Raw genomic sequence first — 22,034 nt, forward strand, 5'->3', positions numbered from 1 at the left:
GGTTCGAGCCCTGGTCCGGGAAGATCCCACATGCCGGGGAGCAACTAAGCCCGTGTGCTACAACTGAGCCTGTGCTCTAGAGCCCAAGAGCCACAACTACTAAAGCCCTCGAGCCTAGAGCCCGTGCTCCGCGACAAGAGAAGCCACTGCAATGAGAAGCCCGCGCAACCCAACGAAGACCCAATGCAGCCAAAAGTAAATAAATAAATAATTAAAAAAAAAAAATACTACTGTGCACAGGATCTGAAAGCACAAGTGTGTTCCTTTCATGAGCAGTTCATGCGCCCACTGTGTTTAGCCCTGCCATATGTCCCCCCCCCCCTCAAGCCACAACTGCAGATAGAGGAACACGCCGTCAACAAGAACCAAAAGACTTGCTGAAGACCTTTCATAGTATGCTGGAAATAGGAATACAAGAGTTGTGGCATTTCAGCCCTACTCCCAACCTGAGTTATATGGCATCTAATTCTTCTGGCAAAAGAGAAGAAGGCTGGAAAAGACAAAGATCAGGATGTATACTAGTAAGTGGTGGACAACTGTTTGGACAGAGAAGAACTTGGAAAAACTGGTACGTAGGAGTAGGTTTCTAGGATGTTTTAGAACGAAGCATGGGAATGGAACTTCCGGAATGGATTCAGAGTGTGATAATATTATGCCCCATGTGCACGTTCACCAAAAGCCTCCCAGTGCAGTGGGGACTCTCAATACACCGGTGGTTTTCAGTCACCTCTTGCCCAAGCCTTCTTACTGCTTGGCCAAAGGATGCCATGACCTTGAGGGCAAGGTCAGAGACTATGTAGCCACAAATATTTCCCCACTCCATGGCCCACTGGTTCCAGCCTCTACTCAGTATCCAATTTACCAGCATCAGTGAAAAAGACCAAAAGTAAAGTTATTATTCCCTAGGGATCTAGCCAGCTATCTGATTGTGAATTGAAACATTAGACCTTTTACATCATGAAAGGAAGAATAATTTTCCCCAACTGTACCAAATATTTATTCTGAATTTAGGTTTTCCTTCCACTTCTGACATGCTTCTTCCATTAACCCCATCTCTGGGTTTCCTGAATGCCTTATTCACAACATCGTTTCTTATCAAAGAACTAATTTCACGCAGACAAATTAAGGCAATAGCCTAACACTCACAGAATTTACTGCCTTACCATGTACCTTATCACCCCAAATCACTTGACCTTACAGAGGGTTGAAATAGTCTGAATGGAAAGAAGATAGAATATAACATCTTATAAAATTTCGGTGCCGTCCTATGTGAAATGTGTATATTCTCTGAACCAGACCTGGAATACAGGAAACAAAGAATAGAAGTACGTTTCACACCTCTCACTCTCATACCTAGTGAATCCCTCACAAGTTAATGTTTCCGTTTATGTCTTTGTGTCCAGCTCTCTGTCTTAGGGTTCACCCAGGAGGTTTTAGAACACAAGGATAAGTTCTTCCATCAGGGGACTCTACAATGGTCTCAGTGAATTGGAGGCTATTGCTTCCATTTGTCCGGTTCAAGCTCTTCCTGTTGTTGTAGGACAAAGTCACAAAATAGAGGGTTATTGATCTTGATTATCAAGGGAAAACAGATTTGCTGGAGGTAAGGTCGTAATACATTTAGAACCCAAAGTCTTCCCTAGGGTTCCTCCTAATCTGGTAGTAAAACTTGTTGGAAGACTCCAGAAACTTCAGAAAGACCAAACATCAGACAAGTAAGACCATCAGTTAATTCTACTCCTCAGAAATAGTTGTTTGATTTTCCTCATCATGAAAACTGTCTCAATTGTCTGCAATCCTGGCTGAGGGCAAATGAAATATTGAATGATTCATAAAGACAGAAATCAAAAATACTAGTGATGGTCTCATCACAACTGTAGAAACATAATGTCTTCATCTGGGTGCCCTAGAAAATATAACTTAAGGAAAACTTTATGTGCTAATGCTTTGGGGATGGATGTTCAATTCCGGGGATGCAACAGTGAACTGTACAAATATTTTGAGGGAAATTTCATTGCGTGGGTGTGTATTTTAAGTTTATTCTGTTGGTGATGCACTCTAATTCCTTTGGTTTTCCTTGTTTCTCAAGGATTTAATTATTTGAATACGGAATACAAAACAAAAGAAAAATTCAACTGCTTACCACTAGTGTCACTCAAAGGCATGTTTCTACTGTCTTCCTCAATAGGTCATCAAAATATCCCAGATTACATTTTATAGAATATTTTATTTACACTCTGTTGTGGCTGCTTTTGATTTTTTTAAAGTACACTTTTGCTTTCTAAGACAATTTATTTTAAAAAGACAACTCTGCTTTTTAAGTCCATTTCATAACATAATGCTAATTTCTTTTGTAGAATTGTTTACAGTTCCCCACAAAGGAAATTTCACTTTGGAATAGACATCTCAATTTTAAAGCAATCATGGTATATAGATTTTCACTTGGAAGTTTTAGGTATTTCCAAGGAAATAGATGCAGGGAACAAGGCCACAGAGCAAACATCTTTGCTGGCAGATATCTAAATAAGAAGAAACAAAACAAGAATAATCCAGTCTTGATTAAAGTCAAAATGAGAGAACAAAAAATTATAGTAAGGCAACAAAGTGTGGAAAGAGGCATCTACAATTTACTTGTCAAAGGTGTATATGTACTTCCTGAAGGCAAGCCAGCCAGTAGATTGTACATGTAAATTCTCTTCCTGCAAGCATTACGGCAGGGCAATCTAATGGTTAGGGAAAAAAGCACACTGGGGTGTCCCACTTATTTGTGTCAACTCTTGCCAATCTCTGCCATTGTATGTTTCTTTTTCTTGGCAATGAAATGTTACCATTGTTGCATAAATTATTTATTCTGCTTTCCATGGAAATTGTCTAATAATCCATTAGCATGATAAAGTTGTTATTTATATCATGAACTCTTGCTATCCTATTCTGTACCTTTACACTAATTTTTTTCCTTCATATACAGTATTCATTTTTTCATATGTATTTTAGGACTCATTTCTCATTTTTTCTTAAGTGAAATCTATGCTAAGAAGTCAGTAGTGCCTGCTTGCTTCTCAGATGTCTGAATAAGACCCCACTGTGAATAATAGGCCATACCCTATCTGCATGGCCTTTTTATGATTATTCTAGATTTTAGATTATGGTTGTTGTGTGTGGTACTTTAAACTAGAGATGGAGGCAAGACAGAATAAATCAGTGAATATTCCTTTTCTACCTAAGACAGCTCTTAATTAAACAGACATTTACTGAGATTCTGCCTTTGTTTGCCAGTATTTTGAGTGTCAAAGGTAATAAATCTTATTATTCGGTTGCTTTTTTGCATGTAAGGAATGGAAGATCTTGGAAAAAAAATTAAGGGAAAACATTCCATTTATTAATCCTCTAAATTAAATCAATGCCAAACCTTCTCTCTAGTGAGTTTGAGTACATAATATGTAGCATGCTAGTATCATTTATCATCAATCCAAGATACTTTGGAGTGTGAAAAGGAATGCTTTAATAATTACCCTAGGAAAACTAGGACTATCCCAGGCAAACCAGGAAATATAATTGCCCCCATAATATATTTTTTCTTTCAAAATGTTAATTTTGTTCCCTTTTTATGAAATATTGAAAGAATAATGAAATGGTCCTGGAAAAAATTATCTTCTACTATTCTTTCTTTTCCTTACTTTTTCACTTTCATGAGTTTTCAAAAAAGATTCTTAACATTCTGTTATTATTCATGGACCATTTCTTTTAATGTCTTTAAATGCATAAAAATACATAGAATTATAAACAAATAAAACTTTTTACTTTGAGATTCAGGCATTAAAATATTATTAGAAAATGAATTTGTGGTATAGTAATATATGTGCTGCTTTATAAATGCATTAAATTACAAAATATAGCAAGTAGTTTACTATAACTTTGAAGTAGTTTTAAGTGTAACAGTATTTTGAGTTTTGTGTTATAAAAATACTTATAATTTCTGTCGGTAACAAAATCATAGATACTGCTAATCTTATTGAAATATGCTGCCTAAATAATAAAGGAAGAAACCTAAATTTCAATTAGATATTAGTGAAAATAAAGATGCATTTCTTCCCTGTCAAATTCAAGGACCTCTTAAATGATTTAACACAGGTTAAGGACACTTGGCTTAGAAAGCCAAAATAGTAAAATAAACAATTTTCCCAATTGGGTCCTAAATAATCGTTGTGGCCTTATAAATTAACTTTCCTATAACTTGTGTCTTCACTTTTCAAAATCACAGAAAATAAGTAAAAATTATGCAGATATGAATTTTATGTAATGTTTTACTAAGGTATTATAGTTTTAGCAGTGTTCAAGAGCTACATGATTTTGGAAATTAATTATCAAAGTTGCCCAAATAACTTATCTGTGATGTCTTCCTCTTAGAGATTGTACCCTCCATTTACCACACTGCAATAAATCAGATGTTACGTTTCTTTAATCTTTATTTTTTGTTAATAAGCTATAGCTATTATACAAGCAGTTAATAATAGACCTCAGATCTATGTCAATCAGGGCTTCAAGTTTTTTACAATATGGCACATTTTTCTGAATGTAAATGACACAGTGCTTTGTGCTTAGTGAAACTGCATCATTTACATCAAATGGTGATGAACTACAATGAATCAATTTTGGAAAAGGTTGCATTTCAAATAAAACTACCCTGGCACTTCTAGTAGGATTTCCTTAAGGTCAGAGCTGCTCTTCCTTATTTTCAGAAATGTTTTCAATGCAATTAAGGGATGAACAAATTCTGTTCACCTAGTCAGTTTTCTTAGTATGTTTTCATATGAATCCTAATTAAACGTCTTCAATCCATCAGCTTTTTAAGAAGTAAATAATATTTCACTTGGGTGATTCTTTACACAGTGCAATAAATGGAGAAGCAAGTAAACTGTATATGCTTTGCCTAAATATACATGGAGAATGGGATAAGGGGATTGCAGGCTGAAGCAACTATATGAATGAACAAACAAACAAGATGTGATGCATGTGATAGTATTTGATTTAAAATGTCCTCTCTCAGATTACCTTTAATATATGCTAACTACATAGAAAAGGTTAAAAAAAAAAAAAAAAAAGGAAAAAAGCAACAATAATACTCTCATAATATTTCTCAAAAACCTAGAATAAATTTCCTCTATGAAGCCAATGGAAAAGACTGAAAAGCCCACTTTTGACCAAAGTGCCCTATGTTGTTAGAAAAGTGTGCTTGTTTAACAGAAAGTAGAATATATCATTTTGCTTTGCTTCCTGTCTGTTATTGGGTTTGGGCATATAAGGTTTTAACCAACAGGTTATTTGTGAGGTTTTTTTCTTTTTTTTTTTTAAGGATTTAGAGGACTGTTCAACCTCTGCTGACCCTGATCAGAAGCACTCTTTTCCTGTTCAGTCTAGAGAATTGACTGGATGGCCAACACAACCTCAGGAAGGTCAGAAAAACAGCTGGAGGTCAGGGACATCAGGAGCTGGGGGTCCAAACACCAACAGGACCACCTTTTCATCTCTGTCTCTGCTTCTCTCTGCTTGTCATATTTCTTCCCTGAGACTGGCATCTTCTCCGAAGGTCTGGAAACATAGGTTTTCGCTCTTCCCATGATTGATAACCCACTTGTTTACCACAAGAATACATTTTATATATGAAATGTAAAAGATCATTTACTTTATCTTTTGACACAATTCTGCTCCAAAACTTTCTGAGGAAGGACTCAGGTTAGCCTATCTTTAATCAGGGGCCAACTGCTATGCAAATCAACTCTGACTATCCAGACAAAACACTACAAATGGCATCCCCATTGGAAAGACGTGTTTGGAGTGTAGAAAGAAGCAGTTGCCTAGAGTAAGAAGCTGCTCTTTAAGACAGAGCAGTGCTTAAAAAGATAAAACAATATTGCCCACAGTAAGATATGCAATGTAAAAATGATGATTTAAAAGTGGTAATTTATGATTTTTGTAAAAAGCAGGTCATATTATATACTATAGAAAAATGAGAAAGGACCTACTGTATAGCACAGGGAACTATACTCAATATCTTGTAATAAACTATAATGGAAAACAAACAAACAAGAAAAAACAAAACAAAATCTATAATGGAAAATAATCTAAAAAAGAAATATACATACATATATGTGTATATGTATAACTGAATCACTTTGCTGTATACCTGAAACTCACACAACATAGTAAATCAACTATATTTCAATAAAATTTTTTTAAAAAATTAAAAAATAAAATGAGATTACATTTTCACACCAAAAAGCAAAAAACAAAACAAAAAAAACTGAGAGAAGAGAATAGGAAATTAGTCCACTAAATTTTTTGTTCTACATAATGAAGTAAAAATAATTTAATTACCAAAATAATATAGGTAAGATATTTTTTAAGTTATAAAACCAAAGTAAGAGGTAGTTTTAACAAGCAATTTCATTTCTAACCTTTCTTGCTTATAAGAGACACAACTACAAAAAAATAACCAATAAATGTTAGAAATAAAATGGTGGGCAGAGATTTATCAAACACATATCAACATAAAGTAAGTAGAAGTAGGAAAACTATTTTAGACAAAGTAGAATTCAAGAGAAACCAAGTTCAATAATTTAATAGATTTTAAGAATGCTTGTATGCCATGAAAAGGTAGAATTTATAGTATAATATTTATACTATTGTATAAATAGTAAGAAAGTTTACAACCAAATAAAAATTATTCAAATTATATACAGTAAAAACTCATAGGAAGCAAATAAGATGTTAATTGAAACAGTTTTGTGAGAGATTTAACTATACCTTAAAAAACTTTGCATAATATGCATATGACAAACAAAGATATAAAGAATGTAAATAATATAGTAAACTTGGAAATTTATTTAAAAAAACTAAAACTTTTCTTTTCAAGTAGCCACTAAAAAGAATGAATGGCGGGCTTCCATGGTGGCACAGTGGTTGAGAATCTGCCTGCCAATGCAGGGGACACGGGTTCGAGCCCTGGTCTGGGAAGATCCCGCATGCTGCGGAGCAATTAGGCCCGTGAGCCACAATTACTGAGCCTGCGCATCTGGAGCCTGTGCTCCGCAACAAGAGAGGCCGCGATAGTGAGAGGCCTGCGCACCGCAGTGAAGAGTGGCCCCTGCTTGCCGCAACTAGAGAAAGCCCTCGCACAGAAACGAAGACCCAACACAGCCAAAAATAAATAAATAAAAAAAAAAAAAAAAAAAAAGAATGAATGGCATATTAAGCCATGGGGCAACATCAGTAATTTCCTGAAAAAATAAATCATATGAACTAGAATATTTTTCCATAATGCAATAAATCAGGACCATTAACAAAGGGCTAATAAGCAATTGAAGCTTAGGGAAAAACTATTAAATGCTACTGTATTAATAAATAAAATTCAAAACTATGATCCCAGAATTTTACAAAATAAATAAAATTAGAATACCACGTTAGATCTCATGGGAGATGATAACAGCATACTCAAAAACATGACCTTCAATATTTTCATTTTTAAGCAGAAATAAAACAAGTATACTGAATACCCAACTCAATAACTGAGAAAAACAAAACAAATTTATATAAAGGATAATATAAGAAGAACCACAAAGGAAATCAGTAAATTATAGAATGTAATACAAATAAAAATGAATACAGTAAATTGTACTTATGAAAAGTTAGCAATAATTCCTGGTAACTCTAAATAAGAGAAAAGATAAACACAAGAAAAAAAAAATTAGGAATGAGATAAAAGATACAATAACCTATATAAGGAGATAGCATTTATAAGAGAATATGTGAAATTTATCCCCATATTTCTCAAGACATAGTTTTCAACTCTTCTAATTTAAGAATTACCTGTAATATTAAAGATGCAAAAGTTTAGGTCACTCAGAATTAGAGCTAATGAATGGATCAGAATGTTAGGAGAAGGAGCCAGGAATCTGCATATCTATCAAGTGATACTTATACACATTAAAGTTTGAGAATTACTGCTCTCCACTAAAAAAATATTTAAATTTCTATTTGATTTTCTATTAAAATTATGGTACCAAATTTGACTCCAATAGTAATGGTTAAGACATGAAAATGCACAAAAAATTACCTTCACAAAGAATATCTGAACCAAATGCACTTAGAATGTTATAGAAAATGTTTATTAAATAAATAACTGCTCGGGCTTCCCTGGGCGCAGTGGTTAGGAATCCGCCTGCTAATGCAGGGGACAGGGGTTCGAGCCCTGGTCTGGGATGATCCCACATGCCGCGGAGCAACTAGGCCCGTGAGCCACAACTACTGAGCCTGTGCGTCTGGAGCTTGTGCTCCGCAACAAGAGAGGCCACAACAGTGAGAGGCCCGTGCACCGCGATGAAGAGTGGCCCCCGCTCGCCGCAACTGGAGAAAGCCCTCGCGCAGAGAGGAAGACCCAACACAGCCAAAAATAAATAAATAAAGAAGCTTTCATTTAAAAAATAAATAAATAAATAAATAAATAACTGCTCCAGAGCATTAAAAAGAAGATAGAAGTCACCCAAGTCAAGTTACCAGCAGATTTCTGATATCCAAGCAGGGTAAAAACAGCATACCAAGCCACCCCAGAGACCAAGTTCATTTTAGACCGTAACACAAGAATTCTAAATTATTAAGAAATAAAATTCAAGAGCACATTAAAGGAATCATCCATGACAATAATGGGGACCTTGAAAAAGAATTGATCATTTAATAGAATAACATCCTGTGCTCAGGATAAAATCAATGGAAAATATCATAAAGAAAAATAAAAATGGAAAATAAATTAGGAAACACGAAGAGCTGGCAATATAATTATAGCAGATATGACAAGAATGGTTTATAGACTCAATAAATATGCAAATTTTAATTAAAAATTCAGGAAACACTACAATTGCAATTTTGGCGGGGAAAAAAGGCACAAAAATCCACATGGAAAATATACAAATGAGACACTGATATATGAAAATTTCTCAACTTACACAGTAATCAAAGTATTACATATTTTTAAAAAGATAATAAAGCAGTTAAAACATGAAAATAAGCACTATCACTAACTAGCTAGCAAAGATCATGAAGATGTTGCATAGCAGTGATCTACCCCAAGCATAGGCTTGAAAAAAGGATTCTGAAAAAACATGTGGTCATAATGCAAAAATTATTTTATCAAACACACCCACGTGAGGCCGGCTCAAAAGGAATCAAGTGAAGTGGGCACCCAATGGAATCTATTTTTAGGAATGGTGATGGTGAAGCTTTTGAGTCCCGTCCCCAGCATCATTGGACTTGCTAATGTATCTGTACTGGGCTAAGCTGCCTCCATGGGGTTTCCTTGCTGAAGCAACCTCTGTGGTATAATTGAGGAATTGTTCCTCTCTTCATATTCTCTAAGACTGATTCTCAGTCATTATTTTTTTTTTTTTCACCTCTTTATTGGAGTATAAATGCTTTACAATGTTGTGTTAGTTTCTGTTGTACAACAAAGTGAATCAGCCATATGCATACATATATCCCCATATCCCCTCCCTCTTGAGCCTCCCTCCCACCCTCTCTATCCCACCCCTCTAGGTGGTCACAAAGCATCGAGTTGATCTCCTTGTGCTATGCAGTTGCTTCCCACTAGCCATCCATTTTACATTTGGTAGTGAATATATGTCAATGTTACTCTCTCACTTCATCCCAGCTTCCCCTCCCCCCACCCCACCCCCCCGTGCCCTCAGTCATTACTTTTTATCAGAGACAATCTCGAGTGAATTCTGTTTGCTGCAACTAAGAACACCGATTCAGAAGCTGGCACTAGTTTCAGACAACTGATACTTAAAAGAATAAATCTGGCATTATTTATCTTGTTCGATTGGTTCTGAGGTGGTAAGATTATAACTTATAAACTGTAAACATTCTCTGGCCCAACAGATAACTTATTTACTCTCACCTGTGGTCACCTGGCGTTAAGTGCCCATTTGATGGCAAGACTTTGAAGGACCCAATATCCATTTCTGTAAAACAATATGATGAGCATTAGGGCTACGAGATGGCTGGATGGCCTCTAATTGCGCTGGGATGCTCCAAAAATAAAATGACAAATTCAAAGTTCTAATTTTTTTTTCAGGCAGAGTCAGAAAATCAAGGTTTTTCTATGCTGTGCTAAATGAATTTCTTGTCACTTGTAGCCACAGGGTTGAAAGTGGAATAAATAAAAGTTAACATACAATCCTGTGGCTTGAAAACTTACACCAGCTGAATTGTAATTTTGCCAAATCTCTTATGTAAATGTTAAAAATGAATAGGGCACCAAGAACTGGAACCAGGACTGATGGAAAGATATACATGGTTTACAGCAGTAGTTCTCAACTGGAGGTGCCACCATTCCCAGAGGGTTTCCGTAAACACGTGGAGGTACTTTGACTTGGGGATGCTACTGGCATTTATCACCTGGGTATGAGTGATTTTAAATGCTCTAAAAAATATGGGAGCCTCAGCTCCGTGGCGGCGGCGGAAGGCGGCCCGGGCACGGACGGGCCCCCCGCGGGCGGCGGCGCCGGGTCCCCGCCGGGCGGCTGGGCCATGGCGCGCCTCGAGGGCCGCGAGTTCGAGTACCTGATGAAGAAGCGCTCGGTGACCATCGGGCGCAGCTCGTCGCAGGGCTCCGTGGACGTGAGCATGGGCCACTCGAGCTTCATCTCGCGGCGCCACCTCGAGATCTTCACGCCCCCGGGCGGCGGCGGCGGCGGCCATGGCGGGGCGGCCCCGGAGCCGTCGGCGCAGCCCGGGCCCGACGCGGGCGGCGACTTCTACCTGCGCTGCCTCGGCAAGAATGGCGTGTGCGTGGACGGCGTGTTCCAAAGGCGCGGGGCGCCGCCACTGCAGCTGCCGCGCGTGTGCACGTTCAGGCTCCCGAGCACAAACATCAAGACCACGTTCACTGCCCTGTCCAGCGAGGGGAGGGAGAAACAGGAAGCGCCCGAATCCCCCGTGAAGCCCGTGCAGGCTCACATCTCGCCGCTGACCATCAGCATTCCAGACGCCATGGCCCACCTCACCAGCCCCCTCCCCTCCCCCACAGGAACCATCAGGGCTGCGAACTCCGGTCCATCCAGCCCCCGGGGGGCAGGGTCTTCAGGGTACAAAACGGGCCGTGTGATACCATCTGACCTCAATTTAATGGCCGACAACTCACAGCCAGAAAGTGAGAAGGGAGCTTCAGGTGGAGACGGCCCAAAGGATGATTCAAAGCCACCTTATTCCTATGCACAATTAATCGTACAAGCAACTACGATGGCTCCTGATAAACAACTCACCCTAAATGGAATTTATACGCACATCACGAAAAACTATCCCTACTACAGGACTGCGGATAAGGGCTGGCAGCTATACGTCTGCTGACATACGTAGCTTTTTGAAGTTTGCACAGAGATGGTTTTCACACTGTTTTACTGAGGAACCGTTTCTTCAAAAGATACCTCCTCCAGTTGGCCAGTATACAAAACAGATGAACACAGCGCTGCCCTGTTTCAATTGTCCACCTGTACTTCCAGCCTATTCCTAGGCTGTCTGTGAATCCAGGCCTCCTCAGAGGACACTTTGAAATTGGCGCATAGTATTTCCATTGTTTAGCTTTTTAATTTAGTTTAATTTTTAAACCTCTACATTGTGTATGTTTTTCCTTGTTCTGCGTGTCTGTATTATGTGTGGCCATTTACTAGGTGTTTAGCAGGACCTCACTAATTCAGACAGTATGGGAAAGGGTAAGTTTGACGTATGGAATAGTAAAAGCATCACAAAAGAGAGAAGAAACATACATTTACATATTTTGAATTTATTAAGTAACCAAGAATGGCTACAGAATTTCTTTGAGGCTTAATGAGTAAATGATCCTTTGAAAAATGCATCTGTTGAACCATAATCATAATCAAGTGATGTGGGCGGGGTAGGGGGGTAAGCCATTCTGTTTAACGGAGGGTAAAAACTTTTTTCTTCTTCCTGCAGATGTATAAATGTGTTGTAATAAAAATAGTGTTCCAGCCAAAAAAAAAAAAGGGAAAACCCTGCACAAAGAAAAATTTTCTCACCTAAATTATACTTAGCACCCCTATTGAAAAGCACTAGCTTTGAGTGATAAGTACTCTCCAGTCTGACTGAGCCTCCTTTGCCTACAGAATCATCTCCTGGTCTCCTGGCAGTTACGGTTGTTTCAGTCTTGCTTGAAGACCCATTAACAACCCTACCAAAACATTTACCTGGAAACATGAAACAGGATTAAGTCTAGCTGCATTATCAGGAAAAGATATTAACAGTATTTAAAACCTAATAGAACTATTTTCTATCTCACTTAAAAGTAGTCCAAAAACAGGTAATCCAGACTTGGAAAGGGTCCTCCATGGTCACCAACACCCCAGGGTCCAATTACTTTTCTATTCCCCATCTTTACTGAACTGTTACATTGTCCTAGTTCTAATTCCGAGTCAACAAGAGAAGAAGAGGATGAAGAAGAGTGAACCCCATTTTTTAAGGAACTTCTCAGGAAGGCCATGCAACTTCTTTATGCCTCTCATTGGCAGGACTTGATCATGTGACAAACCCAGATGCAAAGGGAAAGGTACTATTTTAGTTAGGGCATGTGATTGTTCCTATAAAAAGTGGGTTCTGAGATTAATGTGGAAGGGGAGAATGAATATCAATGTTGTGCCACACAAAAGCAGTCCAATATCTCCATGCCCCTTCCCAAGTTATCCTTGTTCATAGGCTCTGGGATGTAAAGGTTTATGCAGCAAGCAAAATTCAATATGTTGCTAATCCATGTCACTGAAGACTTGGAGAAAATGTATGAGAATGGGTTCCAAGGGTGCTAAACAGAGAGAAACATTGTTACATCTGACTGAATTTAGTGAGCTAGATGTATTTACCAGACGTTTTGGATTCAATATGCTAGTTGAGATAGATGGAAGTAGTTTTAACCTCCTCTATGGTTTTACTGAAATATGTACTTCATAGTGTACTAGACCAAACAATTTTGAGATACAAGAAATTCCTTTTTATATCATAGATAAAGGAATCGAAAAGCTTATGGAGAAAAAAAAAGGCATGTAAATATGTTATGTGAAATTTACTGTGATTTTGAAAATAAGAATACTGATTTATAACCAAATTGGTATCACTTGTAACCAGAAGATAATCTTTTGCCATAATACTGAAAGACACACTGGATCTGGAAGTGTCCTAAACCTTTGATAAGTGTTGCAGTGGCTAACTCTTGTATGACAGGAATATTGATAGATTTGCTGGACATTAAAATGGGCTCCTTAATTTCAAAGATACTGAAGGAATCTGGACTGGCAGAGGCCGAGTTGTGCTATTTAACAGAATTGGGCACACTTACTATAATACACAGCAGGGTAGAGCGGTCATTAAAATGGTAACATCTATAGAGATTACTGAAACCATTATTGAGGATAAATGTATAGGTTCAGGTAGATGCAAAGTGAACTAAGGTCTATGTGCTTTGCATAAGCAAATACATTCTAAATCTGATGACAGAGACGTAACATTAATATCATAACATTAGAGTCATAGCACCTTGCCTAATCCCAGATCTGAGTCAGTTCAAGACTGAGAGTCCCTTGAATATACCAAGAGAAAAAAGACTTGCAATAATATCGTAGTCTATATGGTAAATTTTTCTCCTCATCTTTTTCAATGAAACTTCTGTCCTGATAGTGGGGTAACTGTGAAAAGGGGAAAAGGAAATACCCAAATTATTCCGAGGTGCTTGGTCTCCATGGTTACTGTTCAGAGTAGAGGCTCCTATGAGTTGTGTGGTCTATCTGTTCAGCTATGTGAATCACGAGTATGAGAAACGCCTACCAAACTCATTTTTTAATGTACAAAGAAGATTAGAAGGTGGCAGATCAGAGTGCTGTACTTCTGGGCACTACATTTTGGCAAGAAAACTAAGGTGGCAAAGAAAATGTCGAGTATTTTCTTCACAAGACTTTGCCAGGTTTTTCTCAGGAACTAAAGTCCTCTCCAGTACTTCTGATTCCCATTAGCCAGAAATATGTCACATAGTCATAACTGCAGAAAGGCTAGGAATTTGAGCACGATATGGTCAGCTTCTAGCAGAAAACAGCATGGCTGAAGCAGGTTTGAATGGGTATTCAGGTAGAAAATCTCCTTACCTCAAGTGTAAAATGGAAATTGATCAAATTCCATCTGATTTGGGGCCCCGTGGGATCCCATGCCTATCTTGCGATAACCATAGTTTCTAAGGATGTAGTATAAACAGATAAATTTAAGAAATACCAGTCACTAATGGAATAAAGGCTATCATGCTAGTGGTAGCTAAGAAAGTCCTCTTGAGGGGAAAGGAGGGGAGAGATAAATTAGGAGTTTGGGACTAACATAAACATACTACTATATATAAAATAGATAAACAACAAGGACCTACTGTACAGCACAGGGAAATCTACTCAAATTTCTGTAATAACCTATATGGGAAAATCTGAAAAAGAATATATATACACTATATATATGAATATATAAGAATATAATATATTCTATAAAGAATATATATTGTATATGAATATATATGAATAAAATATATATGAATATATATGAATATATATGAATTATATCTATATGAATTATATGAATTATACATTAAATGTATATATATTAAATATATATAATTATATACCTCATATATAAAAACATGTAATTTATATAATATATAATATAATTTATATAATATATAATATATATTTAATATATGTATTAAATATATATCATATAGTTATAATTATATGAATTATTATATATTATGTGAATTATATTCTTATATGAATTATATTATATATTATATGAAATATATGAATATATTAATATATAATTCATATAATACATAATAATTCATATATAATTAATTATAGGTCATATAAGTTATGTATTATATATGAATTATGATATATATGAATTATGACATATCATAATTATAATATAATTATAATAATTGTGAAATATCATAATTCATATATATCATGATTCATATATAATAGATAATATATTAAATTATATGTCTTATACAATATTTATATAATATGTAAATATATATATATTTATAATGATGTGAATTCATATATATTATATATGAATTGTATATGAATTATTATATATGAATTATATATAATATATGACATGTATGAATATATATGAATCACTCATATTTTTAATATATAATAATATATCTTATGTAATATATAATATATGATATATATTTAATATATAAGTTATATAATTATATATTAAATATATACTAAATATATATTATATATACTAAATTTATTATATATATTTATAATTATATGAATTATAATGTATTATATGAATATATATGAATAATCCATATATATTCACATAATATATTATAATTCCTATATTATATATGAATATAATATATGTAATACATATATAATATATTATATAATATATATTATGTGAATTATTATATATTATATATGAATTATATATATGAATTATAGATAATATATTATATATTATATATCATATCATAATATGATATATAATATATATCTTATATATAATATATATTCATATATTCATATATGAATATACATAGATATATATGAATCACTTATATTTTTAATATATGATATATAATTAATATATAATAATAATTATATGTAATATAATATATATTTATAATTATGTGAATTATATATCATATATGAATTATTATATATGTGAATTATATAGAATACATAAATGATATATGAATATATATGGATATTAATGAGTATATATGAATATATATGTAAATCACTTTGCTGTACACGTGAAACTAACACATCATTGTAAATCAACTATACTTCAATAAACAAAAGGAAAGGCCTCTTCACCTCCCCCTCCCTACCAAAATAATAAACGAAAATCAGTACCACCTCTCTGGGGGAATCACCACCAAAACTGAAAAAAGCAAGAGTGATGATTCCTAACATATCACCATTTAACTTGACTGTTCTCTGTAGACAGAAGAGTCTTGGAAATGATATTTGATTAGCATAAGTTTAATCAGGTGGTGAATGTAATAGCAGCTGCTGTTCCAGATGGAGACTCTTCCCTGGAGCAAATCACCACAACTCCAAATACCTTGGTGTATTTATTGATCTGGCTTTTAAAAAATTTCTATCACAATTATCAGGAAACTCCAGAAGTGACTTGCTTTCACATGGACAGCTGCACACATCCAGCATCCCACAACAGGGCTCTGCCAGCTCATCATAACTGAGCCACAGTTTAGTCTATGGGAACCTTTATTACCTCACTGTCTCCAAGGCATAATCCTGAATCTACTTAAGTGATTACTCCGTGCTCAGATAAAATGGTGAAATGGAAAATGGAGCTCTAGACATCTTTGTAAGACAGATGTCCAAAAGCAGGAGATAAATGGCATTTGCCACTCAGGTAAAGCTAATGGCTCAGAGACCCGAGACACGTTTGGAGATCCCCTTTTTCTTTGCCTGTGCTCTCCAAAAAGCAGAGCTGGATACATGCAAGTAGTTTATTTGGAAAGTGATCCCAAGAAACAGAAGTGAGGAAATGAGGAGAGTAAAACAGGAAAAGAGGGAGAGCCAGTTTATTGTTTTGTCAATTCCACATGGACCTTCCAAATTGTAGAGAATGCACATCAGAACTGTCCACCTAAGAGAAGGCAAGAGGATGATTTATTCATCACCTCCATCTGCCATTGGTCAAAGTTTGTAATTCCAAATTGTGAATGCACGATACCTGAATGGGTTTCCACAGGGCCCCATACCACATCGTCAGAGTTGCCCCAGGATAGGAAGTAAGAAAGGTATAGTAACTTTGGACTCTCTGTGGAGCGGTAAAATATGCCTCAAACTTGTCTGCTTGAGCATATATCTAGCATTGCCCAGCCCTAATTAGCTATAGGCTGACCATGGAACATTATTTCCTCTGCACTTCCAGATTGCCCATGCATAAATACCGAATGAGGTTTTGCGGGTTTCCCATGCCAATGCATCAGAAGGGCCCAGAGACAAGAAGCAAGGTCCGTTTGTGCAATGCAGCTGAGGCAAAGGGGGTGGGGGGGTTGCTGCAACTGGTTGCCAGAGCAATATCAGGAGGAAAAGGTGGGCTGAGAGAATATGAAGCGATATAATTAAAGCTTTAGATAAATGCCCCAGAAAGCATTTGCCTTGCACATTGCACGGAATAGTAGGAGACATAATATTTGGTGAAACTCTTTGGACTTTCACGATAACAAAAAATCCCTTTGGATGTGCTATTGCAACCCATTTTCTGAATGACCCAAAGGCTGCCAGTTTTGACTGGGCCCTAAACAAAAGAAGGCTCTCCGATTTGACCGGTATGACTAAACCACAGATGCAATGTTCTTGAAATATCTATGGCATGTTGTGATGCTGAGTAATGACTCTTACAAACCTCAGTTGGAAGTTTATAGCAGACGTCTCCAAAGTTTGAAAGTGAATAGTCTCCTCCTGAGAGGCAATCTTTGCCTTGCTTCTGAGCTCCAATAAAAATGGAATGCCTAACTCTAGGAGTAAAGGTAACCATGAGCCTGAACTGCCTTTCATGACATGATCATCTGATCATCTGATCAAGCCATAAAATTTGGGGTCAACAGCAGCACAGCAGATGGATTTTGTGTATATGAGACTGTGTAGGTAGGTGCACAAGTGAGTTCCATAAGCAAGTTTCTCCTGTAAATGTCGGCTCTGCCCTTCCCTTGCCATGCTTGCCTCAACCTGCAGCCCAATCTCGTGGAGTTCTCCACAACCAGATGATTCAGAAGAGAACATTTGAGCCTGTTTCCCATATTACTCAGCAGTACACACTGACACTTGATGGAAGTAGGTTTTTGGAGAAACAGTCCCACTCATGTGACCCTGAAGGGCATTGGAGACAGGAAATATTAATGATAAGCAGAAATGCCAACAGTTATTCTTGTGGTTCATTGATTCCTGGATAATGGTTACAATTTCCATGAACAATCAATAACTTAGAAAGAACAAGATTAGAGGATGGGAGACAAGGATGTTTGAGGACAGGTTAGGTAGATAGAATGAGTCTTACATGTAAGAATATTTTTGTCTAATGTGAGTGCCAGAAATGTCTCCACTGCAAATAAAACTCTCATAATCAAGTGTATATAATGATCTGCCCTGTGGATGTCAATCTGCCTCATTGTGCAGCCAACCCAATAATTATTCATTAAGCTTATTAGCAAGGAGTGCATGTTGGTAGGAACAGATGTCATGCTTGGGCTCAGTGACATGGATTTTCCCTTTCTAATACTCACCTGGCTACTATTAAGGTTGAATATTCAATTGGCCAGTGGCTGTGTCTGACCCTGATCCTCTTATAAGTAACAAAACCTAAGGGGATCCTTCAGCCAACTCATGGAAGATTAATTATGCTAGACACTTTTTGTTTCATGAATGAGGTAGTAACTTGTCCTCACTGGAATAGACACTTCATATGTATTTGGATTTTTTTTTCTTGGCTTGCCAATCTTCTGACAGTAATACCATCTGTGGGTTTTACTTAGTTCCATATCAAACATCATAATATCCTATGTAACATCTCTATGGCCTAGGAACTTATTTTTCAGCAAAACAAGTAACTAACCTTTAATATGTTTTTTTTTTATTATTATTTCACAGCTTTTAATGTTCAAATTGTATTTTGTCCCTGAGAAACATCTTTGCTGTCTCTTTAAGAGATATTTTCTGAATTTCAGTATGTGGTTTAACCACATATACAGATATGATAAAAGCACGGAGCATGTTAAAATATATGTTAACTTTCCTTGGCCCATTGAAAATTTATCTTTACAAAGGTAATGAAATATACAGTGATAAGATTATGGGATGTCCCAGAAAAGTCTTAGCTATCTCCAAACACCAGGGTATTGCAAATATCCCACTGGGATTCTGATACATAGGCATGAATCTCCTCGGCGGTCATAAGCATCTTTTGAACACCATTTCGTTAAGATGGTTTCTATGGTAATGTAATTGAAAGAGCTATAGTGCGATCCAGATGCTGTTAAATACATGATTTTTTTTACAGGTGGCACATCAGACACTATTAAAATAAACACATAGTTTCTTTTTTTCTTTTTTTAATCTTTATTGGAGTATAATTGCTTTAAAATGTTGTGTTAGTTTCAGCTGTATAACAAAGTGAATCAGCTATATGTATACATATATCCCCATATCCCCTCTCTCTTGTGTCTCCCTACCACTCTCCCTACCCCACGCCTCTAGGTGGTTACCCAACACTGAGCTGATCTCCCTGTGCTATGCGGCTGCTTTCCACTAGCTATCTATTTTACATTTCGTAGCGTGTATATGTCAGTGCTACTCCCTCACTTCTCCCAGGTTCCCCTCCCCCTCCTCCTGTCCTCAAGTCCATTCTCTACACCTGTGTCTTCATTCCTGTCTTGCCCCTAGGTTCATGAAAAACATTTTTTTTTAATATTCCATATATATGTATTAGCATACAGTATTTGCTTTTACCTTTTTGGCTTACTTCACTCTGTATGACAGACTCTACGTCCATCCTCCTCATTACAAATAACTCAATTTCGTTTCCTTTTATGGCTGGGTAATATTCCATTGTATATATGTTCCACATCTTCTTTATCCATTCATCTGTTGATGGACACTTAGGGCCCTTCCATGTCCTGGCTATTGTAAAAAGTGCTGCAATGAACATTGTGTTACATGTCTCATTTTGAATTATGGTTTTCTCAGGGTATATGCACACTAGTGGGACTGCTGGGTCATATAGTAGTTCTATTTTTAGTTTTTTAAGGAACCTCCATACTGTTCTCCATAGTGGCTGAATCATTACATTCCAACAGTGCAAGAGGGTTCCCTTTTCTCCACACCCTCTCCAGCAGTTATTGTTTCTAGATTTTTGATGATGGCCATTCTGACTGGTGTGAGGAGATAGGTTTGGATTTACATTTCTCTAATGATTAGTGATGTTGAGCATCCTTTCATGTGTTTGTTGGCAATCTGTATATCTTCTCTGGAAAAATGTCTATTTAGGTCTTCTGCCCACTTTTGGACTGGGTTGTCTGTGTTTTTGATATTGAGCTGCATGAGCTGCTTGTAAATTTTGGAGATTAATCCTTTGTCAGTTGCTTAATTTGCAAATATTTTCTTCCATTCTGACAGTTGTCTTTTCATCTTGATTATGGTTTCCTTTGCTGTGCAAAAGCTTTTAAGTTTCATTAGGTCCCATTTGTTTATTTTTGTTTTCATTTCCATTTCTCTAAGAGATGGGTCAAAAAGGATCTTGCTGTGATTTATGGCATAGAGTGTTCTGCCTATGTTTTCCTCTAAGAGTTTTATAGTGCCATTGGTCCAATAATCTTGCATTCCTATACACTAATGATGAAAAATCTGAAAGAGAAATTAAGAAAACACTCCCATTTACCACTGCAACAAAAAGAATAAAATACCTAGGAATAAACCTACCTACGGAGGCAAAAGACCTGTATGCAGAAAACTATAAGACACTGATGAAAGAAATTAAAGATGATACAAACAGATGGAGTGATATACCATGTTCTTGGATTGGAAGAAGCAACATTGTGAAAATGACTATACGACACAGGGCAATCTACAGATTCAATGCAATCCCTATCAAACTACCAATGGCATTTTTCACAGAACTAGAACAAAAATTTCACAATTTGTATGGAAACACAAAAGACCCCGAATAGCCAAAGCAATCTTGAGAAAGAAAAACGGAGCTGGAGGAATCAGGCTCCTGGAATTCAGAGTATACTACAAAACTACAGTAATCAAGACAGTATGGTACTGGCACAGAAACAGAAACATAGATCAATGGAACAGGATAGAAAGCCCAGAGATAAACCCATGCACATATGGTCACCTTATTTTTGATAAAGGAGGCAAGAATATACAATGGAGAAAAGACAGCCTCTTTGATTAATGGTGCTGGGAAAACTGGACAGCTACATGTAAAAGAATGAAATTAGAACACTCCCTAACACCATACACAAAATTAAACTCAAAATGGATTAAAGACCTAAATGTAAGGCCAGACACCATCAAACTCTTAGAGGAAAACATAGGCAGAACATGGTATGACATAAATCACAGCAAGATCCTTTTTGACCCAATTCCTAGAGAAATGGAAATAAAAACAAACAAATGGGACCTAATGAAAGTTAAACCCTTTTACACAGCAAAGGAAACCATAAACAAGATGAAAAGACAACCCTCAGAATGGGAGAAAATATTTGCAAATGAAGCAATCGACAAAGGACTAATCTCCAAAATTTACAAGCAGCTCATGCAGCTCAATATCAAAAAAAAAAAACCCAATCCAAAAATGGGCAGAAGACTTATATAGACATTTCTCCAAAGAAGATAAACAGATTGCCAATAAACACATGAAAGGATGCTCAACATCACTAATCATTAGAGAAATGCAAATCAAAACTACAATGAGGTATCACCTCACACCAGTCAGAATGGCCATCATGAAAAAATCTACAAACAATAAATGCTGGAGAGAATGTGGAGAAAAGGAAACCCTTGTACACTGTTTGTAGGAATGTAGATTAGTACAGTCATTATGGAAAACAGTATGGAAATTCCTCAAAAAAATAACGCATCAAACACATTTCAGGGTATATATATAAAGGGAATGAAATCACCATCTCGAAAAGATATCTGCACTCCTATGTTCACTGCAGCATTATTCACAACAGTCAATATATGGAAACAGTCTAGGCATCTATCTATGGAGGAATGGATAAAGAAAATGTATCTGTCTATCTACCTATCTATGTATCCACAATGGAGTACTATTGAGCCCTTATGAATGAAGAAAATCCTGCCATCTACAACATGGTGGAGCTGCAGGACAGTACCCTAAGCAAAATAAGCCAGACACAGAAAGAGAAATACTGCATG

At 36.4% G+C, this 22,034-nt stretch overlaps 1 protein-coding gene across 1 annotated transcript; it reads left to right on the forward strand.

Annotated features, from left to right (window-relative positions):
- The first annotated feature begins 628 nt into the window (after nucleotides 1-628).
- Nucleotides 629-11,400, forward strand: LOC133102275 (forkhead box protein K2-like). The gene is given in 5 exon segments (XM_061207229.1): nucleotides 629-784; nucleotides 5,354-5,472; nucleotides 10,305-10,413; nucleotides 10,497-10,739; nucleotides 10,741-11,400. Coding segments are annotated over 5 exon segments (1,287 nt in total).
- The last annotated feature ends 10,634 nt before the right edge of the window (nucleotides 11,401-22,034 follow it).

The sequence above is a fragment of the Eubalaena glacialis genome, chromosome 12 (assembly GCF_028564815.1).
Source record: "Eubalaena glacialis isolate mEubGla1 chromosome 12, mEubGla1.1.hap2.+ XY, whole genome shotgun sequence".
Lineage (NCBI taxonomy): Eukaryota > Metazoa > Chordata > Mammalia > Artiodactyla > Balaenidae > Eubalaena > Eubalaena glacialis.